General features: G+C 38.8%; 2 protein-coding genes across 3 annotated transcripts in view; both read left to right on the top strand.

The window, feature by feature from the left end:
- The first annotated feature begins 1,281 nt into the window (after window positions 1-1,281).
- LOC107039598 (calpain-7) lies at window positions 1,282-8,385 on the top strand. The gene is made up of 4 exons (XM_015259310.1): window positions 1,282-1,365; window positions 1,552-1,783; window positions 2,609-2,763; window positions 4,884-8,385. Exons 2-4 carry the CDS (start codon window positions 1,567-1,569, stop codon window positions 7,062-7,064), a joined length of 2,553 nt encoding a protein of 850 aa, XP_015114796.1. The 5' UTR covers window positions 1,282-1,365; window positions 1,552-1,566; the 3' UTR covers window positions 7,065-8,385.
- A 2,992-nt stretch (window positions 8,386-11,377) lies between these two features.
- The window catches only part of LOC107039654 (protein outspread), a 43,078-nt gene continuing 35,091 nt past the window's right edge, over window positions 11,378-19,364 (top strand). For both annotated transcript variants that reach the window (XM_015259402.1, XM_015259403.1), the window contains exon 1: window positions 11,378-11,524. In XM_015259402.1, coding sequence (XP_015114888.1) covers window positions 11,378-11,524 — 147 coding nt within the window. The remainder of the gene's footprint in view (window positions 11,525-19,364) is intronic.

Here is a 19,364-nt window from a genome sequence, read left to right as displayed (position 1 = left end):
CAAATTCAACCGGAAGTGTCATTTTGGCGGGTAGTTTGAAATTGCGATTTTTTTTTCCAAATCTCAAGTTTAGTTGAGTTAAGACCTCAATAAGTCATTTTCTGTACTGCTTCTCGCGATTTCTCGTCTGGGAATTGGTATTACATACTTTCCAAACCCGAAAACTCGAAAATCACTACAGAAAAATATTGTTCCTGGGCTGTTGCGATGGGGTTTTTTTACTCGTGTGGTTGGCCAGTCCTCGCCTACGGCTCGGAGGCCAATGCCACACGAGTAAAAAACCCCATCGCTACAGGCCGGAAAAATAATATTTTCATCACGCTGTGACGAAAAGTGAACTTTTCGGCACGCTCTGCGTGCCTAAAACTCCAATTTCCGCCACATTGTGATGAAAAATATTGTTCGCAACTCGTAAAAAAATGTTTTTTAGCTCGTGGGATTATATTACTCGCGTTCGGCTCGTGATATAAACCTCCCACTCGCCAAAAAACACTTTTTTGCACTCGTTACGAAATACACTATTTTGTCATTTCGGACGTAAAGAAACGCTGCGTGTCCGCGAATCCCTGCCTATGACCGTCATAACAATAGTATATTCCGTCCCGGCGGGCGCAAAGTTACATTTTCCTCCCGCTTCGCGGGAGGGAACTCTGACTTTGCGCCTACGCCGGGACGGAATGGCGTTCTAACCACGGGAAGTAAAATAAAGGACCCTCAGCCGCGTGCTTACCAACCTCGCCTTCGGCTCGGCTGGTAATTGCACTGGCGGCTGAGGATCCTTTATTTTCCCTCCCTAGGTTAGAAATATACTTTTACTGCCGTGTGGCACACGATATTTTATGCCTCGAGGACTGAAAACCGCGATTTAACCGAGCGAAGCGAGGTTAGACTTGCGGTTTTCCGTCCCTAGAGGCATAAACAATATTGTTCGTCACATGGCCGACATACTATATTTCGATACAAGTGCGTAATAGTTATTTTCATCACAAGGTCCACAAAGTATTTTCTGACGAATTTGGCTTTGTAGCCTCGCCTTCGGCTCGGCCTATAATCACATTCGTCAGAAAATACTTTTGAACCGTGTGATGAATGCAATTTTTCGTCAGAATCGCGGGTTACCGGGCCTTCTCACGAAAAAGTGTTTTTTGATCCGTGGAAGGTGTGTAGCGCTCGCCGAAGGCGAATTCAAAGTTCCCGCCAATTTATCAGTCAATGGTGGAACCAATCAGAGAAGACGCCGATTTGATATAGTACGGTGAATATCACGCACTGTACCTTGAAATTTCCTGAATGCGAGAGTAATTGTGCGATTATTTTTCCCAATAATGAGATGACAAATGATTTATTTTTGGAAGGAAAAGTATGGTAAGATGATGCTATTAAAATTTAGCACCGTTCCATTTTAATGGTCAGTTGCATTAATTAAACGGAATTGTTTCAATTTATTCAGAATAATGAAGTTTAGATGGATCAGACCTCAGTAGATCATTTTTTTTTAATAATACATTTGAAAATCGAGTTTAATGTTTTGATTGTCAACTGTGCATGGAGATAGTGGTGGTATGAATGAATATGGGGGATGGTAATTTGGAAAATGCGAAGAAGGCCGCGAGGAAGGCCGTGGAGTTTGACGATTCGGAGCTGTATAGAAAGGCACTTTGTTATTATGATGTCGCCGCCCGGTTCCTCGAGAGGATATCGCCGAGGAGCTCTCCTGCGGGGTTCTCGGTCAGGACTAAAGCCGCGGAGTACAGGGAACGAATTTCTGTTTTACAAACGTACAGTAAGTATTTTGTTTATCGAAATCATGGAGTTGAACTAGAATCAACCTTATTTAATCATCGATATCTCCTGAAGAAATGATACAATTTTCATGACTCGGGACTCATTTTAAAGTTTGAAAAAATATCTCTCAAATGAAGAGAAAATTTTGAATTTCACTCTGCCGATCTCGAGTTATTCGCAATTGGAAGGGGAAGACGGGGTAATGAACTTTTTTCTTTAAAAATTTCAATAACTCGAGATTGGCAGAGTGAAATTGCAATATGTCTTTTTCATTTTGAAGGTTTTTTCGAAAGATTTGAAATGAAACTTGATTTATTCAAATCGCATCGTTAGATTTGGAGATATCACGGATTTAAGGAGATGCATTTTACCTCATCTTTTTGGAGGGATGGGTGAAATTGAAGGATTTCAATAATCGATAGCTTGAGACCGGCAGAGTAAAATTGAATACTTTTTTTTTCATTTTGAAGATATTTGTTGAGACTTAAAAATGAAATCTGATTTGTTTGAATGGTATCGTTAGGTCCGGAGATATTCATGGTTGGAGGAGGTTCATTTCACCTCACCTTTCCATTCGTCTAGTTTTTTTCAAATTATTATAGAAATTCTAGCGGAAAATTTAATGAATCTTCCATTCGAAGAATAATTTCTACATTTCCTTCATGGGATGATTCTCCTTTTTAATATAATCCAATATTTTTGCAACGTTATCATCGGAAAATATTTTTTTATAAAAATTTCCTGATTATTATTTAATCAAATTCATGTGTCGTGGGTTCGAATCGATCGATTTACTCATTGATTGATGTTTGCCATTAACTAGTTAAAGAAGATGAAGGGAGCAAGAGTCCAACTGTCGACACGAATTTACAAAGAGTGAAATTTCTCATCAATGAGGCTCTCGATGCTGATGACGAAGGCTGGAAGGATGTTGCTGTCCTTTTATATGCTGATGCAGCACAGCTTGCATTGGATACGGTAGATAACCATGAGATCCCTTTGATAAATTCCTGACTGAAATATTTCATGTCTCAATTATCATATTTCATCCTCGAAGTTCGAGGTATTTCAATTTCCAGTTTTAACCCAACAGTGTGGGTTAAAGGGAGGCCTTTATTTATCCTGCTGATGAGGTTACTACTTCAGTTTTAATGTTTAAAAAAATAAGAAATAATTAAATTCAGTAGCGAAGCGGTAAGTCGTTCAAGTCGACTTCGCCTTTAGTTTTCGAGGAATATCTCCGAATCCAAGGGAGATAATGAAATTTTCGTAATAATGTTTTTGGTAGAGCGAATCAAGGGCTACAAATAAGATGTGTTAGAGATTGAGGCTAATATTACGGCGGATTGGGTGCACGTGATATGGAAAGGGTGAAATTAAAGACACGCGGATTACAAAAATACTGGTGATGTAATCCCATACTTTATTTGTGGCACAAGCCACGCGTCTAGATTTTAGGGATACACGAATTGGTGAATGTCTCAATGTCAAATTAGATAATAGTCTTTACACTGCACTTGATAATCTCTTGATATTAAACTTGATAACTGACTCAAAATAATTGATAGTTAACTCGGAATTAATTGATAAGCTCTTACATCACTGCAATTCATAAAATTAAGAAGAATAATACGCTGAGAAACCACTGAGTATGATTCAATGAGAGCTCTCTTGTCGCCCTACTCAACGCAGTCGGTTAACTGCGTTGTACGTGATACCTTAGACTCTATATTGAAACACTATAAAAATTTAACAGTGAATTCTCTGGTATGCACTCGATAAAATATTTTTTTGGTAATTTGTGAGACCTGCAAACATGTTTCTTTATCAACTTTCTAATTTGTTTATTAACAAACGTATTGTAAATTGGACTTTCTCGCAAAAATAAAATAGTTGTTCGAATCTATCACCCTTTGGCAATAAAAAAGTACCTCATCATTTTTCTGATAAAACCAATATTTATCGAGTTATGATGTTATAAACACTTACGTACCCAGAGACACCTCCAATTTTGTATTTTGTATAACCTTTGGAAAAAAATGTGTTTCTTCGAGCTTGCAGACATTTCTGGACCTCTTCTACAACATATTCAAAAATCGAGCAAAGCCAAATGTTAGCCTATTGAAATAGTGTGGAATGCCTCTCCTCTAAAGCCTCTTCCTGATGAATAAAAAAATCGAAACAAATTTTTTCCTTATTTTTTTACATTAAAACTGAAACAGTAGATTCATCAGCATGAGGGTGGTTCTGAAACAACTCTTGTCCAATTTTTCACTGTTGCGCCTCGTAGATCATTTCCAAATAAATAAATAAAAATCTCCTAATAATTTCAAACCTCTATTTTAACCCAAAACCGCCCTCCAAAGAATGATTTTTTCTCATTTAATTTTCTCAATTGAAATTCGTATGAAAAAATTATCACTGATTAAAAAGTGGGAAATAGTACAATATTTTCAGGAGGAGAATCACACCCCCAAGATTAAGAATTTATTTGGCCTTGTATTCCTTAACATTTCAATAAAAAAAATTCACGTGTTTGTATAAACTGGATGAAAATTCTATATTCCTCCAGACCGTCTATGTATTGGCCATTCACCGTCCAACTATTGGCCCTAGCGTCCAGTTATTCGGAATTTGGACGATACTCTACTTATCCCTCATTTAATTCAGTAGCGAAGCGGTAAACCGGGTTAAGTCGATTTTGACTACTGGTCAGTTCTTGACGAATATCTCAGAATCTAAAAGAGATAAGAAAATTTTTGTCATTACCTTTTTTGTAGAGCCACTTGCGGGTTATAAATAAGGTCATGAGAAAAAATTTTCTATCTCTCTTAGATTCCGAGATATTCATCAAAAACTCGCCAAAAGTCAACATCGACTTGACCCGATTTACCGCTTCGCTACAGAATTATTTTCCTCTCATTTGTGTCACTTTCAATTATGTTTTTTTCCTAATTCATATATTCTTTCCGATCTAGAACTCATTTTTTATTCATTCAGCTACTTCATCGATTTTAAATCCTTCAATGAAATTGATCATTTCCTTAACCGTCCAGTTATTGGCCTGTTTACCCTACCTCGCGACTCTCTTCTTCCAGAAAAAAACGACAACGTCCCCCGACAAGCAGCAGCAGCTGACCAACCTGAGCGCCCGCGCAATTACCCGAGCCGAAGCCCTCGAGGGCATAACCACCCCGTCCCAACTAGCGCTCCTCTCGACCCTCCCCCCAGTCCCCGACACAATTCTCGAGTCCCCCACTGACTCCCCCGAGGAGAGCCACCACCAGGAAGGTTCCTCCCCCTTAACCTCCACCCCGACCTCCATCCCCACCCCCCCAAAGCCCCCGCAAAACCGCGCCCTCCCCCCGCGTCGAGGTCTCCACCGCGGCAGCAGCGCGCACCTCCAGGTGACCGGTGGCAGCGACAGCTACACCGAGGAGGAGAAAAAGACCCTCCTAACGACCTCCCACATAAACGACAACGAGTTCGTCCCCTTCATGACAGTCGACCTGGCCGAAAGGTTCACCTCGCCCACCCTCTTCTCCGACAAAGACGGTCTCCTCGAGTTAGCCCCAAAGCAAAAGAGAGACTTCGCCCGTTGGGCGCGTCCTAGTCAGCTCTTCGAGAGTCCAAAACTGGTTTTAGGAACGCACGTGGACTACTACAGCATAAAACAAACAGTCGTCTCTGACTGCTCCTTCGTGGCGTCCCTAGCGGTGAGCGCGCAGTACGAAAAGCGTTTCGGTCAGCGTCTGATAACTTCGATCCTCTTCCCGCAAAACCGAACCTCAAGGGAACCGGTTCACAATCCCTCGGGGAAGTACATGGTGAAGCTCCACATAAATGGGATTCCCCGAAAGGTCATTATAGACGATCACCTCCCAGTGGGAAGGGAGAACCAGCTGTTATGCTCGTACTCCAGCAACCGGGGGGAGCTCTGGATCTCTTTACTGGAGAAAGCTTACATGAAGGTCATGGGGGGCTACGACTTCCCCGGCTCCAACAGCAACATTGACCTCCACGCCTTAACTGGATGGATCCCAGAGCGATGGGCGATCAGGCCGAATGACCCAGACTTTAACAAGAACGGCCTCTTCAAGACTCTTTTGGAGAGGATCCACAAGGGAGACGTCCTGGTGACAGTCGCCACTGGGGAGCTCTCGGACCCCGTGGCCGACCAGACGGGACTGGTCCCCACGCATGCCTATGCAGTCCTCGATGTAAGGCTCATTAACGGAAACAAGCTGTTGCTGCTGAAGAACCCTTGGTCCCATCTAAGATGGCGTGGGAACTACTCTGAACATGACGTCCAGCACTGGACGCCTGAGCTCAAGAGACTCCTTAACTACGATCCTGAGTCTGCGTCGCAGTATGACAACGGCATCTTCTGGATTGATTACGAGAGTATTTGTCATTTTTTCGACGTCTTCTATTTGAATTGGAATCCGGGGCTGTTCAATTACACTTACTGCATACATCAGATGTGGAATGCTGGAACGGGGCCGATCAAGGATGCTTATAATATTGGAGACAATCCCCAGTTCTCGTTGGAGGTGCAGTCCGGGGTCTCCGGGGCCATTTGGATCCTCCTGACGCGACACATCACTGATATCGCGGACTTCAGGCAGAACCAGGAGTACATCACAGTTCTGGTGTACAAGAATAGCGGGAAGAGGGTGTATTACCCTCACGATCCACCGCCGTACATCGATGGGGTGAGGATCAACAGTCCTCATTATCTTTCGAAGATCAAGCTGGATCCGAGTAGTGAGTCGAAGTACACTCTCGTCATCTCTCAGTACGAGAAGATGAATACGATTTATTACACTCTGAGAGCATATGGCACTTGTCAGTTCACGCTCAAGAAGATTGCTGAGCCTTACAAGTTCGAGAAGACTGTTACTGATGGGCAGTGGAAGGGGGAGACTGCAGGGGGATGTGCTAATCATCCGGCTACTTATGGGAAGAATCCGAGATATCAACTGGTGCTGGAGAGCTCGAATAATAATAACTATCTTTTGGTTATTTTGAAGGGACCGAAACAGTATCAGATTGGGTTTGAAATCACGGCTGTTACGTTGGGCGATCCTGAGGCACCAACTGCCTTTCAGAATAAAACGTCTGGGCCTTTTAGGTCGGGATTTGTTTATTTGGAACTTTCGGAGGTGGTCGCGGGGACTTATCATATTGTGCCGGCGACCTTCATGCCGTTTCAGGAGGGACCGTTTTTCCTTACGTGTAAGGCGTCTTGTGGCATACAACTCATGAGCATTCAGTGAAGAGTGGGAGTTGGAGTGGAGGGTTCCCTGGTGAAACAGTCCGATTATTTCCGACTGGGTGATAAAAAATGAATCGGCGTTAATGATGTTTCTGTCTTTGCGCGTTATATTCCGATTGGCTGGTGGGTAGAGTTTGGAGTTTGAGAAAATTATGAGAATTAATAGGATCGAGGGGATGTGGCCGTTATCGTCCGACTACTTTCCAAAAAAGTGGTTGATCGATCTCATATTGCTCATATAAATATTTAATATATATTGCTTATTTGAATGTTTATATGCGTAATATGAGATCTGTCAACCACTCTTTTGGAAAGTAATCGGACGATAACGGTGATCGGCCAATCGATCACGGCCTTTTTATCACAATTAAAATAATCACGGCAAAAATATCACAAACCAAAATATCATGAATCAAAAATATCACAATCAAAAATATCACGAACAAAAATATCACAGTCCAAATGATCATAAATAATCCTTTAAGCCTCCTCGTAGTATAAAAATTGAATTCTAATTCCAACGGGTCTTTCTCCTCACGTATCAATCAGATAACTTAGGAAATATCTATTATTTCCATGAAAATTCAAGTTGGTGAGCGAGATATTGATTGTTGGGTTGTTATTGTTTAATCTTGGCTGCCTTTCTTCCTTTCTGACCTTCTTCTGAGTTCCATTCGTTTGTGATATTGTTGTTTGTGATGTTTCAGCTGTGATATTCTTATCGGTGATATTTTTGCTTGTGATATTTTTGTTTGTGATATTTTTGACGTGATTTTTTTGTCATGATATTTTTGTCCGCGATAAAAAGGACTGTAACCGACGATAACGGCCACATACCCTTGTTCCCATTAATTCTCATAATTTTCTCAAACTCCAAACTCTACCCACCAGCCAATCGGAGTTTAATGGGCAAAGACAGAAACATCATTAACTCCGATTCATTTTTTATCACGCAGTCGGAAATAATCGGACTGTTTTACCAGGGTTGGAAAGAATTGTTGAAGGAAGAATTATTTGAGGGAATGGTGAATGATTGTATTATTGATTCGGTAGCGGAGAGGGGTAAAGGGGGGTTCATTTCTTACTCGTTCGTTTCTATTTGGGAACGAATTGCATAATTGTGTCAAGCAGTTGTGACTTTGTAAAACTTATCAGGTTTATAACTTATTGCAACCTCATGCATCGCAAACAAAGAACTGAATGTGAGCTGAAATCGCCTTGAGCCATTTTACATCTTCGCTACTGTGGCTGTTAATAATTCAGTAGAGAAGCGGTAAACCGGGTTAAGTCGATTTTTACTATTGGCTAGTTTTTGACGAATATCTCGGAATCTAAAAGAGATAGAAAGATTTTTGTCAAGACCTTTTTTGTAGAGCCAATAGAGCGCTATAAAAAAAGTCATGAGAAAAATTTTGCTATCTCTCTTAGATTCCGAGATATTCAGCAAAAACTGGCTAATAGTCAAAATCGACTTAACTCGGTTTACCGCTTCAATACTGAATTATAGCTGTGCTTGACACTTGCTGCTTACAATTGTCGATTGTCTCGTTAGACAGAGGGATCTTGCGCCCAAGGAGAATATTGTAAGGCCCTTCCTCTTATCTGAGGATTACAATGTGGGAAGCTTGCGCCCGCTCACCCTTCACGCAATAATAGTGCATTTCGACATAAGACCTAAAAGAAACTGTTCTGGTGAATACGAGGTTGCAGCCAGAGCCAAAGGTGAGGGTTGTAATCATATGGACTAGAAAAGTTTTTCTAAGCCGTGTCGAATACTATTTTTTGTCGTAACGGCCCTAGGCAGCTTTACGGCCGGAATGACAAAAAGAATATAAAAAAAGAGATTTTGTAATATAGGTTGTATCATATTCTTTCCGTAAAAAGAATTTAAAATATTTTTAAGGAAAGCATTCACGTACGCTTTAATAATATATTGAATTGTAATGACTAACTCAAATTTTTATTTTTTACTGCAATGTAATGTGTAAAAAAGAACTTTAATACTGTAAATTTCCTGGTTTCCACCGAGAAATTTTCGCTCAATTGCTGCGCACTGTAATTTTTTACAGAAATAAATAAAATTGATGAATTCACTCGAAGTTTATTTTTGCCTCCTCTAATCGAACAAAAAAATCTATTTTAAAAAATTATAAGAAAAAATGTAACATGAGGAAGATATATATATTTTTATTATTCCTAATCCACGAGTTAAAAAGATGACAATTGTATTAGACGGTCACATTTTGTACAGAAATAAATAAAATTGATGAATTCACTCGAAGTTTATTTTTGCCTCCTCTAATCGAACAAAAAAATCTATTTTAAAAAATTAGAAGAAAAAATGTAACATGAAGATATGTATACTTTTATTATTCCTAATCCACGAGTTAAAAAGATTACAATTGTATTAGACGGTCACATTTTGTACAGAATTTTGTACAGAATTTGTACAGAATTTGTTCACAATTTTGTACAGAAATAAATAAAATTGATGAATTCACTCGAAGTTTATTTTTGCCTCCTCTAATCGAACAAAAAAATCTATTTTAAAAAATTATAAGAAAAAATGTAACATGAGGAAGATATATATACTTTTATTATTCCTAATCCACGAATTAAGAAGATTACAATTGTATTAGATCACATTCGGTCACATTGTATCAAATGCGTCACATGACCGTCATATGACGGGTCATGTGACGCATTTGCATCTCTAACCGCAACATGATGACAGATGTTGAAGTTCAGTCGACGACCGCTAGGGGCGCAACGCGCCAAGCGCAATCTAATGTATACAGTCCACTAACCGAACATGTTTGACTGACGATTATAACAGAAATCCTTCCAACTGCAAAAATTGAGAGTCCGAGACGAGCCATGTTTGTGTTACAATTAATCAATCAATTACTTCCCCATTGAACTCATTATCATTAGAAAAAAATCCGCTCGTCACGTAGCGTCTCAAGCGGTCACTGCCGGTACTACGAAATCTGCCGTCGTTAAGGCATCCACCCCCACCACCAAAAATCGGGTTGACTTTTCAGACCTGTATCTACGACTGTGGCCTGTGGCTCGTACTCCCGTACAATTTTCCCTCGGAAACTGTAATACGAGAGAAGTCACACCTCCGCGCTGAGCGCGGAGTCGTGCAGCGCAAGGTGCAGAGTATCCTCTGTAGAGTGTCGTGTTGTCAGTGGCTCTGCGCTCAACGTCCAAGAATTTCGTGTAGTTCCTCGTAATATGGTGAAGTGTATCAACAGTAAAAGGTCGAGTGTTAGAAAAACAAATCCCCCAATAGGCCCGTAACATCAACACAAACATGACCTCACTTTTACGGTCCCGCCTGTCTGTGTCATGGATCATAACACCGAGAATATGTGCACGATGAATTACGCGGTGGTGCCGGTTTACGATACAGGGAACGGTGATGGTTAATTTTTTTTACAAATACGATCACTCCGTTCGATTAGCGCATCCGATACGGAGAAATGATTTATTTTTTCACTTGAAAAAATCAACACACGGAATTTCGGTCATTTTGACGAACAACGGGATCAATGTTTTTCAAATTTGAAAAAAATCCCGACAGAGGTGGAAAAAATAGAAATAAAACCGCCAAGTGGACGTCATCAAGGCCGCGGAGTTCCAGCTCCAGTGGATAACGAGCAGTGAATAGTGCAAAAAAATCGAGTAAAAGGAAAATGTAAATAAAGGATTGAGAGAATGAGGAGTGATGAATGGACTGTTATACAATCGGCCTGTTGTGATGAATTTGGACCAAAGTAGATCGCGATCTGGAGGAAAAATTCATCCAGGCATGAGAGGAATTGAGCAATTCCGAGAAACTGTGACCCGTTGGTGGTTTGTGATTTATTTTTCCTGAAATAACGAAATGAAAACACCAAGTAACTGTGTACATTACGAAATTCCAAATTTCTCGGAAGTTTTCCAATTTAATCGGTGAAATGAAAATATTTGTAACGCTAAGGGCGTACCATACGTTGCGTATGGCTTACACAAGCGAACGGAGACATCAAAATATGTCGTCTGAATGTAAATCGCGTGCCTCAGCACGTACATCTCCCGTTACTACACCTTTTTATCAGCACTATTTTTAATTCCCCCCCCCCCCCCAGTTCATTTTCGCGAACTGTGCGTGAGCGAATGCGAGGCTTTTTTCGCGGTGGAAGTATTTTGATCCGCTGTTCATCTCGTGAATTTTTGACATGTTGCACTTGGGCTGTTATTACTCGCATGTTTGTTCAACGTGTATGATTAAACGTATACTCCGTCAATCGTGTTGTACGTGACGCGATGTCGGGGGGAAACGTCGTGTCGTCACCCCGTGGCGCCGGTGCTGAGTGCAGGAAATTTGTTCCTAATATATTCAACAAAAGCAAGTGCAGCAGTTGCTTCAAACAGAAGGAGGAACACAGCGCTGAGGCATTGGAATCTAATCGGGTGAGTTATTTTTATTATTATATATATAATTGTTAACATTTTCATTTTATTTCGTAAAGACCCAACGGCACAAGGCCAATTACAGGATCAAATCAAAACAGACAAAGTTTTTGAATGAAAGTATTAATATACAAAATTTGACGGAACAGCCGTGGCCGAAAGTATTGCTTCATTTAAATATTTCGATAAGTTATACCAATAAATATCCTATTTATGTAGGGGAGGATGGGGTAAAATGGACACTGGACTTTTTTTAAATTACTCATAACTCAGAAACAAATTCATCAATTGAGCTCAGTTTAGGCTCATTACAAAGGGAAAGAAATGTTCTTTGCATTGAAAAAAAAAACTATTGAATTTCATCAACATTTCAAGCTGTTATTAACATTTGAAAAAAAGTCAAAAGTGTCCATTTTACCCCAACCTCCCCTAACTTAGGGGAGAGTGGGGTAAAATGGACACGTTAGACTTTTGTTTAATTACTCACTCAGTTTTTTCCGTCATGTGACAACATTATATTTTGTCATGACGACTGTTTTAATGTGGTTTTGGTTCATGGGTCTCGCGGTTGTCGCCAGCTTCATCACACTGAGGGAAAAATATGATTCTTCTGAGTATATTCCATCACCATCGAATTATAGTCAAAAAGTTCTCGACAATTTTTCATGGGTGACGGTAACTGGCCGGTGAAGTAATTACTACAATGGAATGTAGTCATTGCAACTATTTTATAGTTCTACTCACGATAGATTTGTCGTGGTTACTTTTGAACTTTGGTTAGTTTAACTGCATTTCGATTTGCAAAAATTACGCTTCTGAAGTTACTATAATGTTATGTGCCGCATACAAAAAAATCGTATCGTTCACCAAAACTGCCTCAACTATTTTCTTATTGTAAATCGAACTTCAGATTTTACTCTCAGTGCATCATCCCGGATTTCCCCCTTCGATTAATAGTTTATTCGATTCGATTAATAGTTTTTAGTAATATTAATAGTTTTTGGAATCATTGAAATAATCCCGAATGAGTTAACCGGTTCGATTAACACTATCTCTGTAGATCAAACAGCCGAAAAAATATAAACACACTGGTAACACTTGACAAATGTGACCTATCATCACAAATTAAAAAAATAGTATTGATTTTTTTACATTTATCATGGGAAAATCGACACATCCTGAGACCATCGAGAGCAGGATAAAACGTGATCATGAAAAAAAAACAAACAAACGAACAAAATGTAAATACATCGGTAACACTTTACACGTGTGACCTATCACGAATTTCAAACTCGTTGAATCTTCCGTGTTTTTTTATTTATGGAATGGATGTAACTAAATTCTCATCGGGAGTATTGTAAATTTGCAGGGGAAAACTGACATGAGAAAATTGCAAACAGGGGCAAATTGACGTTTTTAGAAGAAAGTGAATTTTTAACATCACTGCGTGGCTTTAAAGTACTTATTTTGTGGAATGCGCAAAGTTCAAGGTCGTGTGTAGAATTGACGCGCGAGTAGTTTTGCACGTGCTCTCGGCGAAATAAAAGACACTATCTCCCGAAAGATTATCTCCCCCTGCAGTAAAAATTTGTATGTTTGCTACAAGGGGAGATTACATTTGATTCAAATAAAGCTCTTTGAATTATATTTTTCCATTCATTCGAACAATATTTTTGTGGTAGTTGTTAAACTCTTATATTTATTTAAACGGAAATGGTTTGATTGTAGGAAATAAATAGTTCATTTATAATTGGATCCGTTATTAGAGTTCATTATACACTTTGATTAATGAATTCGTTCTCTGAGATGTCTCAACAATTACTTTAATTCTAATTAATCATGTCTTCATTTGAATTAAGGAATTATTTGGTTATATTAAAAAAATCATTCATTTGGTGTTATAAAAAACGTAAATAAAAGTGAAGATTGAGCTTGAATGGAAGTTTGATTACGATATTTTAAACACAATTATTTGATTCGAATGAACTTGATTTAATTGGTCAAATTTTGATTTTCTTATCACGAAATTACTGGAAATTTGTGGAAGTGGCATAAAAAATTTTGGAGATCTGTATAAAAAATGTTAGCCGAACACCTTCAAGCGTAAAAAAGCTGAGTGGCATGCCGTGTATGTGCCCAAAACGTAAAAATTTCTTCCTCCTCACACAATGTATTCAAATTACTTTCCCCAATGGGAATGTCACGTGGGAAAAGAATGATAGTTATCTCTTGAAAACTGAAAAATTCCGACCGTACCAATGTTCCCATTTTTCCTTATTTAATTAGTCTTTCATTCATTTTCTTCCTTTCATTTTTTTAATTCAATTATTTGATTCGAATAAACCTTGTTTAATTCAAATAAACCATCGCTTCGAATTCAGTCTTATAATTCTCAGCTAAAATTGCCTTCGTCTTAAATAATTTCAAGTAGAAATGAGGAGAAAATTTAACAACTCACATGAATTTGCAATCAATTGAAAATTTAAGAATATATTCACGTGATTTCCCCGATTCTTATAAGTCTTTTACAATTCCCATGGATTTTTTTATCACATCTTGATTTTTACAGACGAAAATTCCGGAAATTTGTGGAATTGTCACATAAAAATTTTTAGTAGAGATCTGTATAAAAAATTTTAGCTGAACATTTTCAAGTGTAAAAAACCTGTAATGGCATGCCACACATGTGCCCAAAAACTGAAAATTTTCCCACTCGTCACACAATGTCCCCAAATTAATCTCCCCAATGGTAATGTCACATGGAAAAAGAACGACAATTATCTCCTAAAAACTGAAAAAAATTCCGACCGAACCAATGTTCCCATTTTTTCTCCATTCAATTCATTTAAAAAGTTCTCAGGTGAAATCGCACAATTAACCCGAGTTTCATTAATTAAATCGAGGTATCTCTCCCAGTGGGCGTGACTTTTTCATCTAAAAGTTCCATAAAGAATAAAAAAAGAAATTATGGAAAATTTAGATGCCGGATTCGTGTGGATTCGGTGGGGCAGCCCATATATATGTGTATGTATTCATGCATTATCCAATTTGAAAACCAGTTTCTCTTGAAATCATACTCAAGTCTAGAAAATCTTACACGTAGACAATGAATTTATCTGACGCGCCCGCTGCGAATTTCGGAATGCCGGAATCCTTGCGACCTGTTCCCGGTGCATTCCAGGTTCTCTCGCTCTCTCTCTCTCTCTCTCTCTCTTTCTCTCTCCTTCTCGTCTCTTGACGGGGCTCTATGAGTGTGGGTATACGAGTGTGATTCCGTGCACACTAGGCAACTGATAACATGTTAGGAATGAGTGTGAGAAATGGGTATAGATGTATATGGGTGGCGCCATCTTTTCAGGGGGCCTATTCTCGAGTTTTGTGAAGATATTTTCACATGCAAGAGATGAGGTTTCACGGATCTCATGTACGAACGTTGATTTCCGCACTAGAGGCCGCTGTTTCACGTGTGTGAATATCTTTCGTCGATAAATGTCAATATTCACACACCATTTCAGTAGCAAAGCGATAAACCGGGTTAAGTCGATTTTGACTTTTGGCCAGTTTTTGATTAATATCTCGGAATCTAAGAGAGATAGCAAAATTTTTCTCATAACATTTTTTATAACCCTCAATTGACTCTACAAAAAAGGTTGTAACAAAAATTTCTCTATCTCTTTTAGATTCCGAGATATTCGTCAAAAACTGGTCAATAGTCAAAATCGACTTAACCCGGTTTACCGCTTCGCTACTGATTTCGTCGATCGTCATTCACACACCGTTTGGTCCCGTGCCTTTGGAACACATCGAATAGTAGATATCTCCGTAAATTATTCATTTTTGCAAACCATAATAATAGCCGCAATTTTTGTTAAACGAATTGACGAAAAACAAATATGTTTATCCACACGCGTTTGAGGATTTCCACACATGTTAGCTCATACGCAAGAGTTACTCCCGTGGTCACTAAGAGGTCGATGAAATTTTATTATTGGATTTCATGTTTTGGCGGTGCGGACTCCGAATTTTTTTTCCTCCAGTCGCGCAATAATTTGTTATAATTAAATTAGTCCCCATTTTCAGTGAACAAATGATATTCCGCAATAACCGGGAGAGACACAGAAAAATGCTTCCAATGAAAGTTATTCCTCTTCTTCTTACGAATAAAATGAATTTTGATTCATCAAAATCGGCCCAATACTTCACAAGATATGAGGTGCAGAATGAGCGCGGGTTTACAGACTGCGCGGAAGACTGGTCAGTATGGGCGCGGATCAAAGTATCTAAACGAATATCGGTTGTTTTTGCATGTTGGATTGCGCTGGATAACCGCATAGAGGAATAATATCCGTAATATATTGATTATTTATAGTTTTTCTGCTACACTACTTTTTATTGCGGGTAAGGTATACATCTTCACTTCTGGGAGACGAGACCCGTCGACGAAAAATATTCACATGTGAGTAAAGGTCTCTAGTGCGAAAATCGACCTTCGCACATGTAGCCTTAAAACCAGTTCCATTCGATTCCTGAGAAAATTTGGGTTCCCTATAGAAGATGGACGGTTCAGAATTGCGTGTTTCCACTTCCTACACCCTGTACAAGATAAATTAAATTAATTTTTTTCGGCCATTTCGTTTTTCGCGATTATCTCGGAAACTATGAGAGATAGAGCCTTAAAAGCTACTCCATTCGATTCCTGAGGAAATTTGGGTTCCCTATAGGCAGATGAACATCTCAGAATTGCCTTTTTCCACGTCCTACACCCTATACAAGATAAATTAAATTAATTTTTTTCGGCCATTTCGTTGTTCGCGATTATCTCGGAAACTATGAGAGATAGAGCCTTAACAGCTACTCCATTCGATTCCTGAGGAAATTTGGATTCCCTATAGGCAGATGAACGGGTCAGAATTGCCTTTTTCCATGTCCTACACGCTATACAAGATAAATTAAATTACTTTTTTTCGGCCATTTCGTTGTTCGCGATTATCTCGGAAACTATGAGAGATAGAGCCTTAACAGCTACTCCATTCGATTCCTGAGGAAATTTGGATTCCCTATAGGCAGATGAACGGGTCAGAATTGCCTTTTTCCATGTCCTACACGCTATACAAGATAAATTAAATTACTTTTTTTCGGCCATTTCGTTGTTCGCGATTATCTCGGAAACTATGAGAGATAGAGCCTTAAAACCACATTTGGGTTTTCCTATAGGAAGATGGACGGCTCAGAATTACGTTTTTCCACGTCTTACACCCTATACAAGATAAATTAAATTAATTTTTTTCATCCATTTCGTTTTTCGCGATTATCTCGGAAACTATGAGAGATAGAACCTTAAAACCAATTCCATTCGATTCCTGAGGAAATTTGGGTTCCCTATAGGAAGATAGACGGCTCAGAATTACGTTTTTCCACGTCTTACACCCTATACAAGATAAATTAAATTAATTTTTTTCATCCATTTCGTTTTTCGCGATTATCTCGGAAACTATGAGAGATAGAACCTTAAAACCAATTCCATTCGATTCCTGAGGAAATTTTAGGTACTTGTAGGCAGATGCAAGACTCAGAATTGCGGTTTTTCTCTTCCTATAGCCTATAAAAGATCAATTAATTTTTTTTGGCCATTTCTTTTTTCGCAACTGTGTGAACTTGGATTTCAAGTTTAATAAATCGATTTTGTTTCTCATAGTATCGATTGTACTCAGTGAGTACCTGAATCTACCACATTCATTTTCGTTTGTACCCCGCACCCCTAGACGTAAGGGGTGCGGGAAAAATCGTGCAGCGTTGGAAATGAAGGTACGGATTAGAGTGCTATTGACTAACCTATGGGGCCAAAACCGGACCACGGATCGTAAATGTTATATGTGACGTAAAAATATTACAAATTTAAGGACCGTCAGGACCACCTGTAACGCAAAAATGTTACACACCTAAAAATCGTGAGGATCACTCGTGACGGGAAAATGTTTCATGAAAAAAATTCATTGGTTTAAATCAAATAAACTCAATTCTGAAATAGATGAAATTTGTATTTGTAAATCCATCTACCGAATGATGCATTATTTCTATCGCATCTTCAATATACTTCATCAGCAAGAATATCTTTCATTCAATAAAACAGAGTTTTGTGATACAAAAAAGGCACAAGCATATATTTAGAGTTGTAGATACTCGCTTAGCGTATAAATACGCAGTTGCTGTCCTTCTCTGCTCCTCTGATGAGAGCTGTTGCTCTGTCGTGTGAGTATGGCTTGCGGTACCCATGTACCCAGCCCTCTTACCACTTTCGTCTTTGACTTCTCTATGCTCTCTGTCAGCTATATCTACACGTATGCGGCTGATTGGAGGAAGGAGAGTATCCATTTGAAGAAAGCCCCGAGGGCTTGCGTCGATCAGTCATGCACTCCCTCACTCACTCTTCTGTTTCTAAAATCTCCGCGAGTTTGTCGACTAGAATATTACGGATACGACTGGCTGCGTGCATACCACAAAGTCAAAATGATACTTAAGTGTTTTGAGAAGAAGCCAGTCATTATATTTGGAAAAAAACACTGACCTGGCTGTGGATCTGAGCGATGAAAGGGTTGCTCACGTCTTACAAACGGTTTCTAGTATGCATTCCTTCAGAACCTAGATTCTTTTATAGGCATTTTTTATTTTAAAAATGTCTAAAATTAGTCATGAAGATTGCGATGAACTATAGGTCATTTTTTATAGGAGTATAAGTAAATAGACTATTTTATTGCGTTTTATTGTTTCTTCTATTAATAGGGCATGGGGGTAAAAATGATCATTGAAATATGGGAAAAACTTTGCGTCAACAATTCAGTTAGCACAAGATTAAAAGATTTGAAGAATAACTTTGATAATTTGTTCATTTTCTAGGGACTAGATGAACCGAGTTGAAGATGATCTGAGGAAGATAAATTCTTCAATTTTTTATTAAATTCTTCAAACCCAAAAATTATTCTTTGCGTCATAATTGTCAATTTTCTCATGTTTGTCATGCGCCAAATTAATTCTTCCTTCTTGGATTTTCATTCATTTACATCAATGAATCTCATTAATTTCGACTCCTTCCATTTTCCTTGTTTCAAATTCTGCCGTGGGGCTGTCATACATGTCACAAAATTTTTGCACATCCCTAGTCCCGACTTGAGATCCGATCAATTAGCCCCCCATGTATAGATATTCCAAATTTTTATTTTTTTCCTCATTGAAGTAGTTTTGAAGAAAATTGCGAGCTAATAAAAAACATTTCGTAGTTAGTACTTTTTTAAAAATAAATTTTTGAAAAATAACCCCTGAAAAAAAAGGCGTTATCCCCCCTATTTCATTATTTCCAAAAAAATTTATCACCAATCGGTAGCAAATTGTTTGAAGATTTTTGCGAGTTAAGAAAAAATCGTCAATGCACTCCTATTATTGTGTAAATTAACAATTTCAATTTCAACTGAACACCAGAGTTGATGGCCAGAGTTTGTAGCAGAGATGTCAGGCAAGATATGAATGTTTTTTTTGGCTCAAATGGAAGAGCGGGTCGAGAAATGGCGTGCAGAAGTCTTTAAAGATGACAAATCTCTCTAAAGATGATGTCTGTTTTCAATTGAAAAGCGCAATTGTGACAACATTGTCCAGTGGGGTCTAGGAGTCTCCCCTGCTTCAAAACCATCTTTAGAGGTCCTAGCACGCCATTTCTCGACCCGCTCTTTCGTTTGAGCCCAAAAAAACATTCATACCTAACCTTTTAACTCAGGCTTTCAATTGAAAACCCGAGTTGAAGACCCGAGTTTGTAGCAAAGATGTCAGACAAGATATGAATGTTTTTTTG

The sequence above is a fragment of the Diachasma alloeum genome, unplaced genomic scaffold, assembly GCF_001412515.2.
Source record: "Diachasma alloeum isolate Michigan unplaced genomic scaffold, Dall2.0 Dall_scaffold_00302, whole genome shotgun sequence".
Taxonomy (NCBI): domain Eukaryota; kingdom Metazoa; phylum Arthropoda; class Insecta; order Hymenoptera; family Braconidae; genus Diachasma; species Diachasma alloeum.
The sequence above is the reverse complement of the archived record's forward strand: the minus strand, read 5'-3'. Positions and strand labels throughout refer to the sequence as shown.

What these genes read in the sequence shown, in the direction of transcription:
- LOC107039598 (XM_015259310.1), top strand. Translation starts at nt 1,567, where the DNA reads ATGAATATGGGGGATGGTAATTTGGAAAATGCGAAGAAGGCCGCGAGG. An exon ending in TTCTGTTTTACAAACGTACA is followed by an intron (nt 1,784 to 2,608) that starts GTAAGTATTTTG and finishes GCCATTAACTAG; the next exon opens with TTAAAGAAGATGAAGGGAGC. An exon ending in CACAGCTTGCATTGGATACG is followed by an intron (nt 2,764 to 4,883) that starts GTAGATAACCAT and finishes CTCTTCTTCCAG; the next exon opens with AAAAAAACGACAACGTCCCC.